General features: G+C 48.5%; 2 protein-coding genes across 10 annotated transcripts in view; both read right to left on the reverse strand.

The window, feature by feature from the left end:
- The window catches only part of CUEDC2 (CUE domain containing 2), a 16,785-nt gene extending 2,339 nt beyond the window's left edge, over positions 1-14,446 (reverse strand). Inside the window, exons 1-3 of one of the 9 annotated variants that reach the window (XM_024734928.1) lie at positions 5,542-6,171; positions 5,342-5,434; positions 4,790-5,095 (exon numbers count right to left, since the gene is read on the reverse strand). In XM_024734928.1, coding sequence (XP_024590696.1) covers positions 4,790-4,833 — 44 coding nt within the window. In that variant the 5' untranslated portion in view covers positions 4,834-5,095; positions 5,342-5,434; positions 5,542-6,171. Of the gene's footprint in view, positions 1-4,728; positions 5,096-5,341; positions 5,437-5,541; positions 6,172-7,798; positions 7,898-14,134; positions 14,187-14,307 lie in introns of those variants that run through there. The other 8 variants (XM_024734922.1, XM_024734923.1, XM_024734924.1 and 5 more) reach the window with 8 other exon arrangements.
- Positions 9,925-22,219, reverse strand: part of LOC112392940 (uncharacterized protein C10orf95) — a 17,486-nt gene continuing 5,191 nt past the window's right edge. The window contains 3 exon segments of the mRNA XM_024734831.1: positions 9,925-10,072; positions 14,308-15,099; positions 17,227-17,301. Coding sequence (XP_024590599.1) covers positions 14,343-15,099; positions 17,227-17,301 — 832 coding nt within the window. The 3' untranslated portion in view covers positions 9,925-10,072; positions 14,308-14,342.

Consider the following 22,219-nt stretch of genomic DNA (forward strand, 5'->3'; position numbering starts at 1 on the left):
CCCATTCCCCAACAGTAGGCCTAGACCCTCTGGAAAGAAGCCAAGGTCTTGAGGTCACATGCCTCCTGGCTGAGGAATCCCATCACTGAGAGGGCCACTTGGCCCCCAAGTCCAACCACAAGGGACCCATTGTCCAGCCCCCCAAGGAGCAGGCCTCAGGACTGAGCACAGCCATTCCCCCACCCAGAGTGGGCCACCCACCCTCTGCACAAAGGGGCTTTTCTGGCTCTGGGGCCCAGATAGAAGGGGAAGCCTTTCATGAATTCTCTCTTCCTGCCAGGTCCTTGCCCTTCCAGCAGCTTGGGCCTATCTACGGAGGACTTTCCATCCTCCGTCCCGAGGCCTACGGAGCCCTACAAGATCTGGCCTTTGCTTACCTCTCCAACCTCACCACTCCCTCCTCGCTAACTCCACTCCTGCCCCAGCAGCCTCCTTGCTATTCCTCAGACTTGCCCAGTTTCTTTCTACCTGTCTCCTCCAGATATCCACATGGCTCATCCCCTCACCTCTGCCAGGGCTCTGCTCAAATGTTGCCTCCATAGAGAGACCTTTCCTGACTAACCGACCAAAATTAGGCATTCCCCATACTCCCCAATCCCTTACTCTGCTTTATTTTCTATATAGCATATACTACAGCTCCATGTTATCTTTATGTTTATTTGCCTGTTGTCCTCCCCCACAGAATGTACACTTCAAGAAGAGGGAGTTTGAGGGGGGGATACTTTGTCTTATCCATTGGTATAGCCCTAGCACCTAGAAGAATGCCTGCACTTAGTAGGTGCTCGATAAATACTTATTGACTCATTTCATTCCTACTTACATGCTTTTGACTCCCTAAAGTCTGTATTTGGTAGTCAGGAACATTTAGGTGGTAAAGAACTGCTCCAGACCCACGAGTCCAAATGTCAGCTCATTACCCCACTCAGAAGACTCAGGGGCACCTCAAACTGCACCTAGCCCCAACTCACCATATCCTCCCGATGTGTGTACTCCCCCTCCAAACAGGCACCTCCTCCTGTTTCACCGGCTAACATGACTCACTCAGCTACCGAACCTGAAACTTGGGGGTTACCCATGATTTCACCCTCTCTCAACCCCTGCTGCAATCAATCAATCACCAGGTCCTGTTGAATCTATTCCCTTATTATTCTCCATTCTATCCACTTCTCCCCAACTTCAGTCTGGCTTCTGCTCTACTAAATTTTCTCAGGCTAAGGGCATGAGTTACTTTTTCAGGTTTTGGTCTCATTAGGTTGAACCATATGAACTTGCCAATATTACCTGTTTTTGATCTGAAAAAGAAAAGAAAAAGGCAATTTCTTGTAGTTTCACCTAATATTTGCCCTTTCAAGTAGCACCAATGTTGGTCCAGGAGGCATCACATCCTCCTATTTCTCTTCTACCTCTCTGGCCATTTCTTCCCAGGCTCCTTCTCTGTCCCCCTCTCCTCTGCTTCCCTCTAAATGTGGCAGCAAAGCTCAGGCTCAAAGCTGCTTCTCCTTTCTCCTCAGTCTGCACCCTCTCTCTGGAAAATCTCATCTGGTCCCACATCTTCTTGTACCAACTCCATGTCACCAATTCCCAAATGTCCAATCCTATAGTCCAGTCTCCTCCTCTGAGCTACACACTTGTACGTCTACCTCTCTGACACCTCCGTGGGGATGACTTAACATGTCCCAAACTGACATTCTTCCAAGTCTTTTATTCCTCCAAGGCTGGCCTCAGTATACGCACGTCCATGTACCCAGCTGTTCCTGCCACAAGTCTGGGAATTATCTCAGTATACGCATGTCCACGTACCCAGCTGTTCCTGCCACAAGTCTGGGAATTATCATTGACACCATCCTACCTCTTGCCTTCTCACACCCAATCAGTCACCATGCCCTGACCATTATCCCTCAACATATCTACTTGTCTCCATCTCTACTCCCACTTGGCTCCAACTCTTGCCTTAACTGCAAGAGTTTCCTAAATGTTCTCCCCACTACCATCTTTCCCCCAACAACCTATTCTCTACAAAGATCATGGCTGTACAATATTTACCAAAAAATCACACTTTTTCTGCTTAAAATCTATCAGTGATTTCCTGCTTCCCTTCAGATAAGCCCAGCTTCTTTTTATGGCCCTCAATTCAGGGCCTCACTCCTGCCTACATCTCTCCAGCCTCACCACACACCACCCACCCCCGGGATCACTCCCCTCCACCCCGGCTTGCTTTCAGCTTGCCAGCACTCCAGCTTTTTCACAGCAAGGGTCTTTGCACAAACTGTTTCCTCTGCCTGGGCAACGTGCCACCTCCACCCCTTCACTTGCTAACTCCTCTCACCTTTCAGGTTTCAGTTTACAATTTCCTTCAAGGGATGCTCCCCTGACCCTTTAGAACTGGTTTGGTCTCCTCTATCTTACATCCTCATTGCAGACTACACTTTTCCTTACTTAGCAGCACCTTTTACAGCTATAATCAAAACATTATTGGGGCAATGTTTAATGTTTCTTCCACATGTTTCATGAGGGCAGAGACTACACTCCTGGCTTATTCATCAGTGTACACTCAGTGTCTTCTGTGAAGTAGACACTCAATAAACAGTTACTCCCCACTTTAGAAATGAAGAGATTGAAGCTGAGTGGGTTTAATGACTTGCCCAAAGTCAGCTGGCTTGACTGTGGTAGTCAGGAGATAAATCCAGGACACCTACTTGAGTGAGTGTATATTCTAGGGGCTACTCCAGGGGATGGGGAGATGTCAAGACCTCCAATTGGGTTGAGATAGGGCTACCATCTATTATCGCAGTTCCCTTGTCCCCTGACTGGTAACACAGAGTTGCTGTGACAGCACAGGGGTTGCTCAGGACAGGAGAACTGAGAAGCCCTATCCTACCAGGGGAGGCTAGCCTCTTGCTCCAGACCCTAGCGTAGGCCCTGGGGAGGAAGAGAACTGCTCAGACAGGGCATACCAGATCCCATCATGCAGCTCCCCCAAGAAGTCAGCCCCCTAGGGAGACCTACATCCACCCTGGGTTATACCAATCCTGGCTGCTAGCAGTTGCCTGCCAACCTCTGCTGGGACAAAAGTCCACGGATGCTGCATGAAAGCTTCTAGGGAAGAAGCTCTCAGGGATGTGTCTGATGCCCCTAGGTTTCTAACCAAGGTCCAAGAGCCAGGGAGTTATTATTAGGAAACACCCCCCCCACCACTGTGCCCAAATAAAAAAGTCTTCCTGCCCTGAGCTTTTGCTCTAGCTTGTCTCCTAATGGAACATCCCCCTTCCTCATGTTCTTGGGCTGCCCAAACTTCACCCAGCCTTCAAAGCTTGCCACTTCTTTTTCACCCTTCTCCATCCCCCTAGGCTTCCTCAGCATCTCTTTCCTACCCAGAGGCTTCTCCTAATATTTCTCCTCCATAGTCCCTAAGCTGGGGAAGCTGCAGCCTGAACAGCCAGCCTTCTCCAGGGCAAGAACATGATTTCCCTGAGACTTTTCAAATTCTGGATATAGCCCACAGAACCCCGTTACTTCCTGGGGGCTCCAAATAAGGGTCCACTGGTTAGCTGCACCCATGAAATGTGATTGTCATCCTGTCATGAGTCCTGTTTAAACACCTCTGATGAAGGTAAAAATATTTAGCATTTACTGACTGCTTACAATCTATCAGGGATTGTTCTATGCACTTTACATGTATTAACTTACCTAATCCTCACAATTACCTTAACATATAGATACTAATATATCATATTGATATTATCCCATTTACCCAAAAGGAAATGGAGGCACTGAGAGGTTAAGTAACTTGCCCAGGGTCACACAGTAAGTTAATGGCAGATTTACACCCAGGCGGTCTGGCTCATTGTTAACCACTACACTATACCACCTTTCATGATGCAAATGGTCAGTCCCCAGCCTGTAATCTGATCCTCTCCTGCTTGGCTGGCCCTCTGCCTACCTCGGAATCTTTGCTCACACCATTCTCCCCATTCAGAATGTCTTTCCCTTTGCCTCTCACTCTGCAGGCCTCACTTCCTTCTTGGAGCCAACCCTGACTGCCCCATCCTCACTGCCCTCGGCTGGTCTGAGAGCATCCCCAGGACCAAGCACAGGCCTGGACTTTCCAGATGTTCCATAAAACCCCCCTGGACAAGTTTAAGTGAGACTGGGGGAAGGAGTACCATGTTGTTCCCTTGGGGTGGGGAGATGCCCAAGGTGGAGGGAGAGCAGAAGGCCATGTGGGAGGAGGAATTCTGGGAAGCAGAGTGGAAGAAGTCTGGGGCACTCAAGAGGGTCTAGAAACGAGGTCTTCACTGCTTCTCCCAGCCCTTACGAAGCACAGCTCCTGGGGCCCTAGTCCCATAACGCAGGTTCCAGAGCACATCATTGTACCCTGACCCCCAAGTCAGGTCTTAGAGGAGCCAAGGACACCGATGGGTACACAAGGGATTCCGGCATCCAAAGTCAGGCAGGAGCACAAATGGGGGGAGGCGGAATACAGGAAGTGGGACCATGATGATGGCCGACCCCTGAAGCAGGAGCTCCCTAAACGAGCTAGCGGGGTACCCATAAGCATCCAGATTAGTGGGCCCGAGGGCACAGGGATGCGGTTGCGGCCCTGAGGGACACATGACGAGGGAGGCCTGAGCAAGCTAGGATGTGCCTTGATACAGGCCACGGCGAGAATCAGAGATGGGGTTCCGGCGGGCCCCGGGGGTACCGTGGGGAGACACAAAGGACGGGTACCCTGGGTCAACGCTCTCCACGACTCTTTTAGGCCTGGGCCGGGGCCTGGAGGGGAAATCACCTGCTCCGTCGGGCGCCGCCGGCGACTTGTCCCGCGCGGTGCATCTCTCATCCCCCAGCCCCACCAACGAGATCAAAGGCGGGGCCCAGAACGGTTACTTTCCAGAAGCGCCGTGGTAGCCATTTTTAAGAAGGGCATGCCCACAAGTGGGCGGTTCTCCTGCTACCATTCACATTTGTCTCAGAGCTTTGGGCGAGATCCCGCGGCGGCCATTTTTGTTGAGAGTAGGGAGGAGTTAGGCGTGGAGGTCCAGCCAGTGGGTGGAGTCTCAGTGACTGACTGTATCCCCTCCTAGTGCCTTGCCGTCTGCACAGACGGGAGAACATTTTGACCCCACCCGGTGTCTTCCCATCCGTCTTATTTCCTCGCCCCCAAATCTCCGCCCTCAAATCCTGTAGCTTCCCCACCCCCACCCCGCCCTTCTCTCTCCCTGGTTAGTTCTAGTGGCCCTACTCCTAGACCCAGTGTTCTTCCCCAAATCCCGTCTCTCCCCTTTTGTGTCCAATCCATATTCAAGCCCTGTCACCCAACAACTCTTAGGTGCTGACTTACCCGCCATATCTAACTCTCCTTTGTATTCTCTTAACAGCGATGTTTCCCCAAGATTAGTGTGGGTTACAGGGCCTGGGTCTTGGGATCTGGAGCCTGGTTTGGATGGGGAAGGCGGGGCAGCAGGTGCTCTGAGCGAGGATCCACCTGAGTGCAGATCCAGTACGGCCTGCAGGCCATGCCCACCCCCAGTAACTTCATACCTGAGTTGGCAGGGCTTCTCATTTATGACAGGACGGCTGAACTCCAGTACCCTGTAAGGCCTCAGCTTCCTCTTTCTCTTCCTGCTACGGAGCTTCCTGGCGCTACCCTGTGGGGAAGCCCATAGCCTTCCCTTCCCAAGAACCCTTTAATGGGTCATGAGGGAAGGAGTTCCATTCAAGGATGAACTCTCCCATCCCCGATCAGCATGGATGAGCCTCTTTTTAGGGCTAGTCCCCTTGTAGGGCGCTGGGGACCCAGAGATTGTCCCTATCCACAGGAGCTCACAGTCCAAGGTAGAAAGTCCCATCCTCTTTTCCCTAAGGACTGAGGCAGTGCCAAAATATGGAGAAAAAGGGGATCACTGCTCCCTCTTCCAGTCCTGTCCCTCACAGCAGCCTCCCACCTCCCCACCAGGATCATCTGGCCTCAAAGAGAGCAAGATGTTGGCTGCTGGGGAGAGGGGGCAGGAAAGGGGAGGGAAGAAGGAGGGAGCACCTTTAGCAACGTGTCTCCCATAAAAGCACTGCTGCTGCCAGCCTGGTGCTGCTGGGGTTAATGAGGGGTGAGGTGACAGCCACTTTCAACTCTGGCCAAGCAGGCCCCTGGGAAAGGGGTGATGGATAGCTGCCAGCCCTCTAAAGACTTGGCCATCGCTCCCCTCCCGCAGTCCCCATCCTCCCTCCCCCTCCGTTGCACAATACTGATGATGAGTCTTCTCTCCCTACCACCCCCATTACAGGAATTTTCAGGTTTCCTCAGAAGAGCTGTCCCTAGTCCTGGCTCAGGACCCTTGTGGCCATCCCTGAGGCATACCATTCCCCCTCCCCCACGGCCTGTTTCTTGAATAGCAGTTGGATGTAGCTACATATTATCGTGGGAAAGAACTTCCTGACCTTTCAGGGAAGGATGATGGGAAAGACCATTTAGAGGGAGCCCCTCAATTCCCAGTTCAGACCCTGGAGAGTCTCAACTCTGTGCAGCAAGGGTTAGGTTTTGGAGTCAGAGGACAGAGAGTGGGCTGAGGAGAGGGACCACCACAGGCACAAGGACACACACAAACTGTAAGGCAGGGGATCCAGGGATCACTTGTCCTTCTCGACATTCCATAGCAGGCTGGACCTTAAGCTCCCGATTTGCTGTCCCCTCAGGTCTCAATCTCTCTCCACCGGATGGGAACAAACTCCACTTACGCTTTGGATGGTGCTTGAAGCTACATGAGGTGAAAGGAGGTATAGTGATACCTCCTCTCTCCCCATTCCGTCAAACGAATTCTGCAACAGATGCTGGGTCTCCTGAGCTGATGGGAGAAGCTAGAAGCCTGCGCTGAAGCTTCCCCTAGCACATCAATTCCCCATCATCCAACCTCAGAATGAGGAAATTGGGCTTGAATTAGGCATAAAGAGCAGATTTCCCAGACATTAAGAGCAGAGAAAGAACCCAGCTGGCTGGTCTCAAGGGGTGGGAGGGACTCAGAGACTGAGGTGAGGAAGGGAACGCTTTGAAAGATGGGGTGGGGGGGAAGAGGGGGGTCCCCACTCTTGCTTGAGGTCAGCAAGGGCTCTCTGGGCAGGGTGCCTGGCCCTCCCACACCTTCCTCCTTTCTCAGAAGAGCCAGGATGGGGCGGGGGCGGGAGTTGGCTGGGGCGGGCCCTATTTAAGGAGCAGTCTCTGGGAGCATCGCTGTAGATCCAGCTCCAGGAGGGAGAGAAGAGGCTTCATGGGTAAGTGCAGACCCCTTTCTCTCAACTCAAGCAGGGTGGGGGTAGGGTGACTCCTGAGCCTGCCAGCTTGCCTCTCCCATCTCCAGGGATAGGCTGCAGGTCCGCCCTGTGAATGGGAATAGCACCCCAGCCCTCAGTTTAACTTTGTAGAAAGTCAACGTGTGTTTCAGGGAAGTCTTTCTCTTCTGCTCCCTTAGCTATCCCAGGTACTTCAGATCTTCACTTCAGGTGGGGAGATTTTCAGGGAGCTGGGACTCCTGGACCTCCCTCTACCTTGGGGATCCATATTTTGTGGGTCCTCTTTGGCTCAGGAAGCCACTCATTCTCTAGAGAAACGCCCTTCTCAGTGTACATGTTCTGGCTGTTCCCCTAGCCCCTTGCCCATCCAGTTCCACATCTGGCCCCACCAGAAGCGTATCTGGGCAGGAGATGACGGGTCTGACTCTGCAGTACCCACGGAATCCCTACCACAGCCCTGAGTCCCCTCCCCTCATATCCTACATCAGTATCCTGTTAGAATTTAGAGAACCCTTACCTCTTTCCCTAGCAATGGGCCCCTATTTTCAGCTCCGAGCTCAGACCCTCGATGGGATAGGAGGAATATTGAGATCCCAGGTTCCTCTTCTGACACATCCTGGGAATGGGGGAAAATTCACAGAAGGGAGCACAGGAGGGCAGCATCAAGGCTAAAAGAACTTTGGCCATCTGGCTCTGAGAACTGAATTCCATAGGCTGTGAGCTCTAGCAAATGCCCTGGGGACTCAGTTCTGGTGCCCGGCTGTGCTGTACTGTCAATACTGAGGTCATGGGGGACCTGCTATCTCAGACTCACAGCGTCCCAGCCAGGTGCTGCCACCTGCCAGAACTTTTAATAACTTCGAGTTACTCTTCTTGTCAAAGACTTCAATGGCTCCCCAAAACTCCTCACTTTGCCATTAAAGTCTTTCAAAGTATGGCCTCCACTTAGCTTTCAAGCCTGATCTTCCATTGCTCCCTGGTTATAACCTGTCCTCCAATGAAACCCTGCTACTTCCTGCTCCCGCTGCCATGCTTTTACTCATGCTGATCCCTCCTCAGTTCTCCCTGGGACACCTCCATTCCATCGCTATCTGTTGGAATCCTATACATCCTTCAAAGCCTCTCTCAGATGCCTCTTACAAGAATCTTCTTCAACCCCTCAATGATGCATACGATCTCCTACAAATCCTCCGCACTCTGCTTCCAGTGGGGCTTGATTCATGAGCCCCAGAGTGTCTAGTCCTGTGTTCTACACAGAGTAGCTGTTCAATAAACGTTCCTTGTATTTTGCTGAGTGTGTCTCATGTATGAAGAGGCAGTTTGGCCTAGATGTTAAGGCTACAGTCAGATTTCCCAGGTGTATTCTCTGTGTGTACCCTTGGGTAAGTTGTTAACTTCTATTGGCCTCAGTTTCCTAATCTATAAATGGGAATAATAATTATATCCACATCAAGGTTTTTGTGAAGATTAAATGATAGTTTTTGTACAGGGCTCTAGCACAGTGCCTGCACATAGTAAGTTCTGAGTTAAGTGTGTGAGATTGCTATGATTCTTTTTTGTGTGTGTATTTTGGCTGTGCCATGTCACATGGCATGCGGGATGGTTCCCTGGCCAGGGATGGAACCTGGGCCTCCACTGTGAAAGCACCAAATCCTAACCACTGGGCCACCAGGGAACTCCCTGTTATGATTCTTATTATCCTCCCTTCAGTAGGATGTGAGCTACCCAGCTGGGAGGTAGGACAGGGTTTAAAATTGGTCAGTCAGGGTTTATTGAGCAAAGGGCTCTAGACCAGATGCCAGGGTTGGATAAAGCTGGGGCAAGGCCAGGAGGAGAAGGCCACCAAGATGAGTTTGGTAGCCCAAGCCCTGCTGGGATCTAGAAGCTCTGGATTCCCACCTACTGTGTGACATTGGGTGAGTCACTCCTTCTCTCTGGCCTCGGTTTCCCAGCATAAGGTCACCTGAGGAGGTTGGGCCAGGTGAACAGTAAAGTCCCTGGCAGCCCAGATGTTTTATGAGTTCTAAGGGTTAAGTTCAAAGAAAAGAACAAAGAAGCATCTAGGCTCCCTGCAGGGCTTCTTTACATCCTTAGGGCTGGAGCAAGCACTGGGGTTTGGAAGGATTGGCATGTTGGACTGAGCTGAGTGGCAGCACTTCCTTCAAAAAGCCTGTAATTGGGGGCCTCCTCCCTCACTGGGGCTGGGGGATAGGGGTATATTGTTTGCAGTCTCTGGGCATTTCCAGGGCATATATGGAAGACTTGGGGGAAGAATGTAAGCAATGCAGATTCTCAGAGATGGGGAAGTGTTTTTTTTGTTTTTAAATTCCTGTGAATGGAATTTTGTGAGATGTGTACTTAGTTCTTTTTTTTAAATTAATTAATTAATTTTGGCTGTGTTGGGTCTTCGTTGCTGCGTGCGATCTTTCTCTAGTTGCGGTGAGCGGGGTCTACTCTTCACGTTGCGGTGCGCGCGCTTCTCATTGCAGTGGCTTCTCTTGTTGCGGAGCACGGGCTCTAGGCATGCGGGCTCAGTAGCTGCGGCACGTGGGCCCTAGAGCACGCGGGCTTCAGTAGTTGTGGCTCGCAGGCTCAGTAGTTGTGGCTCGCGGGCTCTAGAGCGCAGGCTCAGTAGTTGTGGCGCATGGGCTTAGTTGCTGCGCGGCATGTGGAATCTTCCCGGACTAGGGCTCAAACCCACGTCCCCTACATTGGCAGGCAGATTCTTAACCACTGAGCCACCAGGGAAGTCCCGAGATGGGGGAAGTTGAGAGACTTCAAGGGTATGGACCTGAGACGATAGAGAAGGAAGGGGATTCAGAACACACCTAACTTGGTATGAGACTCATGATTTACTTGAAGCCTGCCTTGTTTCAAAAAAAGGATTAGAGGAGGCTTACCAGCATGCAGATAATTCTCTAAGATTAAAACATAAAACCTGTGACAGAGTACATTTTAAGTGTGTATCCTTTTTGATCCAGAGATTCAATTTACTTATTATTGCTATTTTTATTTTTAGTTAGAAATTATTTCAAACTTAAAGAAAAGTAGCCAGAATTGTACAAAGAACTCTGGCTTAGCCTTCTACCAGATTGACCAACTGTTAACGTTTTGCCATAATGCTTTCTCTAATCTATAGTCCTCATTCAAATCTTGTTACTTGTCCCGACACTGTCCTTCACAACAATTTTCATTCTGGTCCAGGATCCAAAACAGGATCATGTGTTGCATTTAGTTTTCATGCCTCTTTTTGTCTCCTTTGACCTGAAACCTTTGTCTTTTATGACACTGGCATTTTTGAACAATTTTCTCTCAATTTAGATTTATCTGAGGTTTCCTCATGATTATGCCTTACTGCTGAACTGATGTTGTATTTTTCAGTTTAACATATCAGACAGCACATGATGTCAATTTGTCTCTGTTAAAGAAAAAATTTTAGGGACTTCCCTGGTGGCACAGTGGTTAAGAATCCACCTGCTAATGCAGGGGACATGGGTTCAATCCCTGGTCCGGAAAGATCCCACACGTCGCGGAGCAACTAAGCCTGTGCATCACAACCACTAAGCCTGCGCTCTAGAGCCCGTGCGCCACAACTACTGAAGCCTGCGCGCCTAGAGCCCGTACTCTGCAACAAGAGAAGCCACCGCAATGAGAAGCCTGCGTGCCGCAACCAGAGAAAGCCCGTGCGCAGCACCGAAGACCCAATGCAGCCAAAAATAAATAAATAAATTGAAAAAAAATTTTTTAAAGAAACCCATTAAAGATGGTAAGAAAGACTTTATTTTTTTTTTTTTTAAGAAAGACTTTAAGAGGGACTACTGCAATGGGGTTAAAGTGTTATCCACCAGTTTTCTCTATTATATTATCATGTTACTATTTTTTTTCAGGTTACTATTTTAAAATTTGTAATTAATAAATATCTTATTGGAACATATTTGAAACTATATAAATATCCAGTTTCACATCAAACTTTCACCCATCAGTTTTAGTATTCAGAAATGATTCTCACCTGAATCAATCATTACTCTGATGATTGGGAATGGTGATTTTCTAATTTCATCATTACTTCTACTATAAGGAAGAGCTTTCCTTTCATATGTACTTTTTAGTTAGCATTAGTATGGACCTAGGGATCCTTATTTTATTCAGCAGGTTATAATGTTACTGTGATTATTTGTTTTGATGCTTAAATTGTCCTTGATTTGGTCAGTGGAAGTCCCTTCAAGTTGGCTTTGTATGTGAATAAAGATGCATATTCAAGGACATTTATTCTCATTACCCTCACAGCTTCCAAATAAGCCATCAGCTTATTTTTTGCCTGTATTACTTCAAAAGCCTCCTAACTGCTCTCCCGATTTTCAAAATGGCCCCTCTATAGTCTCTTTTCCACACAGTATCCAGAATAACTTAAAAAAAAAAACTCATCACATTTCTCCCTGCTCATAACCCTCCATCCCCTAAGAATAAAATCCAAATTTTTCTACATGGCTTCAAGGTACCACAGGATCCAGACTCATCTGTAACCTCATTAATCATCACTTTCCCGCTCGCTCACAGGACAAGGACACCCCAGCCAAAGGGTGTTTGTACTTGCTTTTCTCCCCCAGCTATTTAAATGGCTCGTAAAGGTCTTTATTAGGTCTCCACTCAAGAGTCACCTCTTCAGAGAAGCCTTCCCTAATTATCCTGTTGAAAACAGCACCCCATTACTTATCACTGTATGACATTACATCGTATATTCCCATTTGCTTGTTGTCAGTCTCTGTTTCTCTACATTACACCTCTAAAGTAGGCTCCACGAGGGCAGGGAGTTGTTTGGTTTTTCTCCCGTAGTACCAGTGCCTAGAACACTGCCCAGCAAACTGTGAGCTCTCAAATGCCTGTCGAGTGAATAAAGATAACTTTCATTCCTTGGGACGTTTGCACCCACCATACTTCCTGCCTGGCTTCCCCTCACCCTTCTCTTTGCATGGCTAGCTTCTTCATATTCTTTAGATCTCAGCTTAAATGTCTTCCATAAGGACAGAAACTGCCATGGCTATCTCATTCACTATGGTATCCTCAGGGCCTACCACAGTTCCTGGCAAATAAAAGGCACTCAAGAAATTTGTTGGATGGACTTTTAATAGCTAAAAACTGGAAAGAATCCAAATGCTATAGAATATTGGATGACTGTTAAAGAATGAGGTAACTCCATGTGCATTGGCATAAAATGATGTCCAAGATATACTTAATGTATAATGCAACAAGCAAAACTGTGCAATTCATTTTATGTAATTAATACTAGGTGAACAGAAAAAAATAGTACAAAATACTAGACTGGACCTCAGTGATCATTTGGGGGTGAGAGATATTAGAACAGATTTTAACTTCCTATTTTATAAATTTCTGTATTGCAGACTACTTTTTAAGAACAAACACTACCCTTTGAGCACTTAGTACATGACAGGCACTGTGGTAAACATCTTTTGTGCAGGATTTCACAGTACCTTCTCAATAATCTTATGAGATAGGTCCTAATACCATCATCCCCATTTGCAATGAGGAAATTGGTTCAGGGACATTAAGCAATTCATCTAAGGTCACACAGCAAACCCATCACACTACAACACCTCCCTGTGTCTTTATAATTAAAAAATAAAAAAGGAAAGGAAAATAAGATGAAACTAGGGGTAACAGTTCAGGATCAAGGTTTTACACAAAAGATGCTAAGCAAATTTGGCTCCCTGGAAACCAGGGCAAATAGAAAAATATGATCAATTATGAGATCCTTGGTGATTCAAAGATAAAAGCAAACAACTTATCAGTAGAAACATCTTTACCAAATGCTGAGGTTTAATAGAACTCCTCCATGAAGCTCATAAATACAGCAGTGTTCAATCAAGTGATCTACAGCTTCAATAACATACCTGTATATCCAGGTAGCTGTTGGCCAACCACAAATGGAAGATCAGTGAAAGCAATTCCAATGGGAGCCAAATTTATACAGCTTGGGCATCAGATCAGGTGGTCTGGCCAGACCCTTAGTTAAAATTGGATGTGTGGCCTAACCCTCCAGCAAACTCCTATAATATTGCAAATTCACCCTATTAAACACTGTTAGCAAGAATCAGGAGACAAGAAGTGACATTCATCTTCAATTTAAACGTTGGTAAATTTTCCACGTAGGCTGGGTTGGTTTTCTTCTTCTTTTACAGATGAGGAAACCGAGGCTCAGAGTCTAGAAAATGTCAGAGCCATTATGGATCTCATTATGGATCCCCTCCTCAGCCTTCCTCAGTCATGCCTGTCATCCACGCCTCAACAAAATAGCTTATGCCCTCCGAATCTCTCTGGGGGTGGTGGGCCTCAGGACCTAGAAGAGTGTCCTCCTGCACTGGAAGGGAGCTGGTTAAGGGAGAGTGAGGCCCAGCCAGTGAGGAAGCATACTTTTTCCAGAGGTCCACTCTAATCCTCACCTCCAACACCTTGTACCCCAAGATGGAAAGTAAGGCTCACCTTACACAGATGAAGAAAAACCCCTATCCCCAAGCATAAAAATGATCTTGAAGCCTACACTTGACTTCACTCATTTATTTACTTTTCTTACAAGCTGGGGATAGGTGGGCCCTCAGCTTGGGGAGTTTGGAGAGCTTTGCTGGAGGGAGGAGAGGAAAAAGCGAAAGTGGGGGCTTATTGCAGGGCAGGCTTCAAAGAGGAAGAAGATGGGGAGGGGCTTATTGCAGGGCAGGCTTCAAAGAGGAAGAAGATGGGGAGGAAGGAGAGAGGAAACAAAGGGTTCAGGCCCTCCTTCCACCACACACACTCAGGCTTCCCAAGTCCAAGTAGAAGGAAGGAGTAATAGGACACCCACCCAGAGATGTCCTTGATCCATTCTCGCCCTTGCCCCGCCATCCAGCAATAACCTGAGAGAAATCAAGGAAGTGCAGGAAGTGGGCGGTGGTTAAAAAAAAAAAAGAGGTGACAGGTGCACCCAGCCCCAGCGCACAGCTGTGGCGGCAGGAGGAGAGCCGCGCGCGTGCTCACCCTGGCCGGCCGCCGGGCCTCGCGGCGCCCTCAGCTCAAGTCTTTCCTCTTCTTCCGGCGGCCGCGCTCCGCCGCTTCCCCCGCGGGGATGCTGTAGCCGCTGCAGCTGCTGGCTGGCCGGCGCAGCACTCGCCTCTCCGTACGGTACTCGGGCTCGCGCACGCGCGGCACGCCCTGCAGCAGGAACTCGCCGCCGCGATAGGTGACGCGCACGTCGGTGCGTGGGTACGTGCCGTACGCTCGTCGCAACTCCCGGCGCACGAAGTCCGGCAGATTGAGGCCCGGCCGTAGCGTACGTTCCACGCGGCCCCAGTGCAGCTCAGCGTGCAGGCTGCTGCCTTCCGGCCACTGCGTCCCGCTCTCGACCGCCGCCCGACCCGCATCTGCGGGCTCCTGAAGCGACGGCCCTGGGTAGCCGGGCGCTGGGAACGGCGGTTGCAGGGCCGCAGCGTAGGCCTGCGGGAAGGCCCACAAGGGCGGCGTGATCACTAGCGTCGCGCCTGTGGCGTGGAAGCAGTGGTATTCCCGCGGAGCCGCCCACTCGCCCGCGCTCAGGCTCAGGGGCCGGCTGCAGAAGTTGTGGGCCTGAATGGGGGGCAGCAGCGGAGGGGCGGGCAGGTAGGTGTAGGTGAGGTGCTGCAGCAGAGGCCAGACGTCCTGCCCAGGCGCCAGGCAGCAGTATGTATACATGGTGTGAAGCTCAGGCGGCCGGCATTGCTACTGGGGCCTCGTCCTGGTCCAGACCTGGGGTGGGGGTGTGGGTGCACTTTGTTCTCATCTCCACCACCGACCCTGGGGCCTGGTTACCTGGGGCGCTGGTTCACAGCAGGGGGCCCTGCACGTGTGCCAGAGTTCGGGGAACTCTTACTAAGGAGTTCAGCTCCCACCTCACCTCTTGTCCTAGGGCTGGACCCAAACCCCAGGCTCCCAGCAGGCATGAAGGACCCAAGCCTTTTTCAAGCCCCCAGTCCTGAAATGCTCTTCCCAGGTAGCTCCCTACTCACTTGCCTCCTTTAGCCTGGGGGAGCTGGTCCCCAGCATTTGGGGGAACCAGAGATATCCAAGAGCGGGGCTCCTCTCCACCACTTTTTAGTTGAGCTGCTCTCCTCCATGCCCTGCCTCAGCCACACCTTCCGGTTTCCAGGCAAAGGGAAACACCTTGAGCTGGCCAGGAGCCAGCCAGCTTTTGTCTACACTGGGTGAGCCTGCTGGTCATACCGGCTGCGAATTAGACGCTGAGGTCTGTGCTCAGGGATGCCCGCAACATCACAGGACATCCAGTGGCTTTTCCAGTCAAGTTAGCTCCCTGTTCTCCTCATCCCCTTTTTCCACCCAGGTGGAGTTATCCTAACATTTGAGTGAAGCTCCTGCACACCAGGCACTGAATCAAGTTGCTTATGAGCATCTAACTTCAAGTTTACATCAACCTTAGGAATGAGGTACTAATATTTTTCTGACTTTACATAGCAAGAAGCAGCTTGCCTCAGATTTGGTACACAATAAATGTATTCTATGACTGGGGCTTACATAGGTTAAGTGTCTTGTCCAGACTCACACAGCTAGTTATGGTAAGGGCAGAATTCAACCCCGTGTCTGTCTCAAGACTTGTGCTCTCAACAATAGCCTAATCACCAATCCATGCTAGGGCTTCTTTTAGACTATCTGACAGTCCTCCCTTCTAGAATGTTACTTAAGAGCTTATAACTTTTTTTTAAAAAGAACTTCTAATTCATATTAGCCACATGAAGAACATGGTGGTATCATTCTCATTTAATAGATGAGGAACAAGAGATTCGGAGAAGTTAGGCCACTTTCCCAGGTTCACATAGTCTATAACTGGCACAGTGGGATTTGAACCCAGTGCAAATGATTCCAAAGCCCAGAAGCTACTTGGGTGAAGCCACGAAGGTTGCTTCGTTCAGATGGGTTGAGCACTGTCTGAGCTCCAGTCCCCTCTGGCTGCAGTTCATGCCCTTCCACCTCTCTTCCCCAGTGGGTAGTAGTTGCTGGATGATTAAAATGGATACCCTCTTCCAGTTTCTGGGCCGCCAGGCCATCATACTTTCCTTCCCCTTCTGTTGACTTAAGCAGCATCATGACTAACCCCCCATAGGTTCTCCTAGATTCTCAGCATCCCACAAAGCCCAGCTACCCTCTGAGGAGGTCCCCCACACTCAGCCTAGTGATGTCACATTTCTTTATTCCTGACTGAGCCACTCTCTCAAGTCTAATTCAGGGCAGTGGCCTAGTGAGAGCAGCTAGGACTAGGTTATGGTATGTATCTAACGTGCCCTACCCAACAGCTCCAAGAAGGGAGCCTCTCCCTCTGTCCACTTAAGAACTGGTCCCAGGACATAGTGACCTTTGTTGGGGGAGGCCTCCCACCCCCAAGATGTCCATGGCTTGATCCCTGGAGACTTGTTAGTATGTTATATTACATGGCAAGGGGGAATTAAGGTTGCAGATGGTATTAAGGTTGTTAATTAGCAGTCCTTAAAATAGATTATCCTGGATTATCTGGGTGGGCCCAGTGTAATCACAGGAGTCAAATGTGGAAGAGAGAGGCTGAAGAGTCAGCGTATGTGATAATAAGAGTCAACTAGCTCTTGCTGGTTTTGAAGATGAAAGGGGTCATGAGCCAAGGAATGCAGGCAGCCTCAAAGCTGGAAAAGGCAAGGAAGTGGATTCTTCCCTAGACCCTCCAGAAAGGAATGCAGTTCTGCCAACACCTTGACTTTAGTTTATGAGACAGAATTCCAACCTCCAAAACTGTAATAGATTTGTATTAAGCCACTAAGTTTGTGGTTGTTAGAGCGTTAGTAGGAAATTAATATACCTCCCCACTCCTATTTATAACTTTGCCCCCCCTCCAAATCCCAGCACTTGAGGAATGTCCAAAACTACCTATTATAGACTGACCTCACCCCAGCCTGGAGCTCAACGATGGACCCTGTATGACTGGCCAGTTTCTCCCCCATGGGGATCTGCTCATACCTGGGTGGGAGATGAGGAGAGTGTGAGACCAAGCTCAAGTTGGAGCCTGGGACAGTGAGAAGCCTGCGTTTTAATATTGGTTCTGACGTGCTTGCTGAGGGAGACTGGGGAGGCAGTCTTCAGGAAAAATGAGAAAAATAAGGACCAAGCTGTGAGTTTCTCAGCATTCATTCACCCTGATTCCAGTAACAGCCCCCAAATTTTTTGGGTCCCACACCTTATTTACTCTCAGGAAAGTGGTTCTGGGGGAGTTGGCTCTAGCTCATCCTTAAATTACCTGGGTGATTTAGGGCTAAACCAATCATCGCTGTCATCCTTCTGGCCATAGTGATTGGTTTAGGGTAGCCATGTGACTCAATTTGGGCCAATGGGAGCCAAGCCGAGGGCTTTGTTCTCTAATTGCATGGAGTGAAGAAGTGCTCTCTTCCCTGGACAGAGATCTGAAAGAATGCAGTTCTGGGTCCAGAGGTGGAGATCTCTCTGAGCATAGAGCTGCAGAAGAAGTGGAGCCAAGGTTCAGAGAGAGAAACTGGGTCCTGATGACATCGTTTGAATCCTGGACTTTGAAGTTACATAAGCCAATAAATCCCCTTTTTTCCCCGTCCAGTTTTATTGAAATATAGTTGACATACAGCACTGTATAAGTTTAAGGCGCACAGCGTGATGATTTGACTTACATATACTAGGAAGTGATTACCACAGTAGGTCTGGTTAACATCCATCATCTCATATAGATACAAAAAAAAAAGAAAAAAATTTTTTCCTTGTGATGAGAACTCTTAGGGTGTATTCTCTTAACAACTTTCAGCTATACCATACAGCAGTGTTAACTTTGCTCATCATGTTATACATTACATCCCTTGTATTTATTTATCTTATAACTGAAAGTTTGTATCATTTGATCACCTTTATCCAATTTCCCTTTCCCCATAAATTCCTTTCCTACTTAATCTAGTTTGAGTGGACTCTTTTTATACAGATAGCCAGTTGTGTTTACTTTATAAATTTTTTTTAAACATCTTTATTGGAGTATAATTGCTTTACAATGGTGTGTTAGTTTCTGCTTTATAACAAAGTGAATCAGTTATACATATACATATGTCCCCATATCTCTTCCCTCTTGCATTACTTCATATAAATTTAACTACAAAGGACATAATGAAGTGGGCATTTAAAAATTATTTCAAAGCACCATCATGTTAGTCTTTAGAAGATTAAATGTTTAGGTTATTATACTATGGAGTGAAGTCTTCTGTTGCTTGCATCAACAATACACCCTGACTGTTTTTCCCCCAGAATTTTATTATGAAAAATTTCAAAATTCAGCAACCTGAGTAGTTTCTGATCAGTGACCCCCCATGATCAGAGGCTCTTTTGTGGGCAAAGTAGAGGATGGAGAGAGTCTGGAAGCCAGTCTTGGAGGAGGTTCACACCCTAGTTTAGGAAAACTAACAACCACAACAAGATCAGGGAATGGAAAAGAGACATGGGCGTAGATTCATCTGGACTTGATTCCATATAACTGCCTGGATGGAGAGCGGAGGGTAAAGGTGGATGCACATGTTTTTAGCTTGGTCAGCTGGGTGGGTAGTCAAGACAATCCTGGAAATAAGAAACAATTGGGGTGATCGGAAGTTGAGGGAGTGCTGGGTTCATGTGGGACGTTTGGGAAGCTATCCAGCAGTAGTTTTATATTCAGGCTGGAGATGGGAGGTGGGGTAGTCATGAAGGAAAGGTAGTAGGTGAAGTTACCAGAACAGCTGCTACGCTGGCCCATATTACACTGTGTCATCATGGCTGCCAATCTGTTGCGTTCCACCTATGCCTTTTGAGGGCAACTGAGGTATAGTTCATGTACAATGTTATATAAATTTCAGGTGTACAACATGGTGATTCACAATTTTTAAAGGTTCTATTCCATTTATAGTTATTATGAAATATTGACTATATTCCCTGTTACACTATATATCCTTTTAGCTTATTTACTTTATACATAGTAGTTTGTACCTCTTAATACCCTACCCCTATCTTGCCTCTCCCTCGTTCCCTCTCCCAACTGGTAACCACTAAGTTGTTCTCTATATCTGAGTCTGTTTCTTTTTTTTTTAAAACTACTTTTTAAAAATATTTATTTATTTTTGGCTGTGTTGGGTCTCCGTTGCTGAGCGCGGGCTTTCTCTAGTTGCAGAGAGCGGGGGCTACTCTTTGTTGCGGTGCATGGGCTTCTCATTGTGGTGGCTTCTCATTGCAGAGCACAGGCTCTAGGTGCGCAGGTTTCAGTAGATGTGGCACACGGGCTCAGTAGTTGTGACTCGTGGGCTCTAGAGCGCAGGCTCAGTAGTTGTGGTGCATGGGCTTAGTTGCTCCACAGCATTTGGGATTTTCCTGGGCCAGGGCTCAAACCCGTGTCCCCTGCATTGGCAGGCAGATTCTTAACCACTGCACCACCAAGGAAGTCCTGTTTCTTTTTTCTCATATGCACTAGTTTGTTTTATTTTTTAGATTCCACATAGAAATGAAATCCTACAGTATTTGTCTTTCTCTGTCGGACTTATTTCACTTAGCATAATACCTTCCAAGTCCATCCATGTTGCTGCAAATGGCAAAATTTTATTCTTTTTTATGGCTGAGTAGTATTCCATTGTGTATGTGTGCATATATATATGTGTATATATATATACACACACACACACACATATATATATGCTCACATGTTCCTTTTTTTTAAATATTTATTTATTTGGCTATGCTGGGTCTTAGTTGTGCCACACGGGATCTTCATTGTGGTGTGTGGGATCTTTTAGTTGAGGCATGCGGGATCTTTTAGTTGCAGTGTGCAGGATCTAGTTCCCTGACCAGGGATTGAACCTGTGCCCCCTACATTGGGAGCACGGAGTCTTAGCCACTGGACTGCCAGGGAAATCCCTAGGCTCACTTGTTCTTTATCCATTCATCTTTTGATGGACACAGGTTGCTTCCATATCTTGGCAATTGTAAATAATGCTGCTATGAACAATAGGGTGCATGTATCTTTTCAAACAGTGTTTTCATTTTTTTTTCAGGTAAATACCCAGGAGTGGAATTGCTGGGTCATATGCTAGTTCTATTTTTAATTAATTAATTAATTAATTTTTGGCTGTGTTGGGTCTTCATGCAGTGTGCGGGCTTCTCACTGTGGTGGCTTCTCTTTTGCAGAGCACGGGCTCTAGGCACACGGGCTTCAGTGGTTGCAGCATGCAGGTTCAGTGGTTGTTGCATGCGGGCTCTAGCGTGCGCGGGCTTCAGTAGTTGTGGCGCGTGGGCTCAGTAGTTCTGGCTCGCGGGCTCTAGAGCACAGGCTTAGTAGTTGTGGCGCATGGGCTTAGTTGCTCCGCGGCATGTGGGATTTTTCCGGATCAGGGATCGAACCGGTGTCGCCTGCGTTGGCAAGCGGATTCTTAAGCACTGCTCCACCAGGGACATCCGGTAGTTCTATTTTTAGTTTTTTTTTGTTGTTGTTTTTTGTTTTTGCGGTACGCGGGCCTCTCACTGTTGTGGCCTCTCTGTTGCGGAGCAACAGGCTCCGGACGCCCAGGCTCAGCGGCCATGGCTCACGGGCCCAGCAGCTCTGCGGCATGTGGGATCTTCCCAGACCGGGGCACGAACCCGTGTCCCCTGCATCGGCAGGCGGACTCTCAACCACTGCACCACCAGGGAAGCCCTATTTTTCGTTTTTTTGAGAAACCTCCATACTGCTTTCCATAGTGGCTGCACCAATTTATATTCCCCCCAACAGGCAATCTTGTTTTTGAAGTCCCTTTTACCCCATATAGTGTATGGCCTGACAAGTTTAAGTGAATGTGTGAAGAGTTTTGAAAATGGAAATTTGGGGGACCCTCTCTGCAACTAAGAAAGCCCTGGGAAAAAGTGCCCCGGTGAAGGGGCCTGAGGAGGAGCTGTTAGGTAGGAGGAGAACATGGCGGAACCTAGATCACAGAGGTCAGAAGCCAAGGGAGGAGAGAACTTCAGGGAGAGTTTTTGTATGTCTCTCTCCCACGATCCAGAGACTCCGGTATGACTCAAGGCAGGCGATATGATCTTCAATTGCACCCCATGTCGCCTCCCAGTTATCTCTGTGCTTGACAACTGGGAAGGGAAATCAGAGATAATCACAAGGCCCAGCCCTGGTGCTGACAAAAAAGGGTAACTGGTTACATTGTCTATAAAATCAGAGGGCTGAGGGAACTCAGAGTGGGGTATTCAGTGCAACACAGGAGCCAAAGTCTTTCCTATAAGGTCACATCCAGTTCCAGCCCCTTGGCCGCTCTCCGCATTCTCCTGTTCCCCCACGGGATACCCAGGGAGGGCTAAGTAAAGGCTCAGTGTTGCTTTGAAATAAAGGCACATACTGGCCAGAGATGGAACGGCAGAGGGACTCCTTTAGTCAATTTATGGAGGCCCTAGTGTACCAGACTCTATGCTGAATGCTGGTTTCCTGCCCTTCCTGCCCTCTATTCTCACAGCCAGTAAAGCATAGATGGGGGTAAGGGGTAAGGATGGGAGAGAAATGGTAATCTTCCTTCTAGTCATGAGGGCTTTCTGGAGCATGAGGGGTTTCATCAATTGCTTGAAGTCTAGAAAAGAGGTGATGTGTGTGTGGCCAAGAGGAGACCTAGGAGGTAAGAAGAGGGTCTGAAAAGGCAGGACTGGGGAGGAGGAAAGTGAGACAGACTGGTGGGAAACGAACGCTGGGGACAAGGTTCATGGGGCCTCTGGGGCTCCCGAGGAACTTGTTGAACAGACTCTAGCACCTGGACACCCGGGCCCTTGTGTTGGACTGTTTGCTCTGGGTGGGCGCTTGCCAGGTTGTCAGGAAGGAGGCAGAGGATGATATTCCTGTTGACAACAGAACTCTTACACCCCTATTTCTCATTTAATG

The sequence above is a fragment of the Neophocaena asiaeorientalis genome, unplaced genomic scaffold (assembly GCF_003031525.2).
Source record: "Neophocaena asiaeorientalis asiaeorientalis breed wild unplaced genomic scaffold, Neophocaena_asiaeorientalis_V1.1 scaffold240, whole genome shotgun sequence".
In the NCBI taxonomy this organism is placed as follows: Eukaryota; Metazoa; Chordata; class Mammalia; order Artiodactyla; family Phocoenidae; genus Neophocaena; species Neophocaena asiaeorientalis.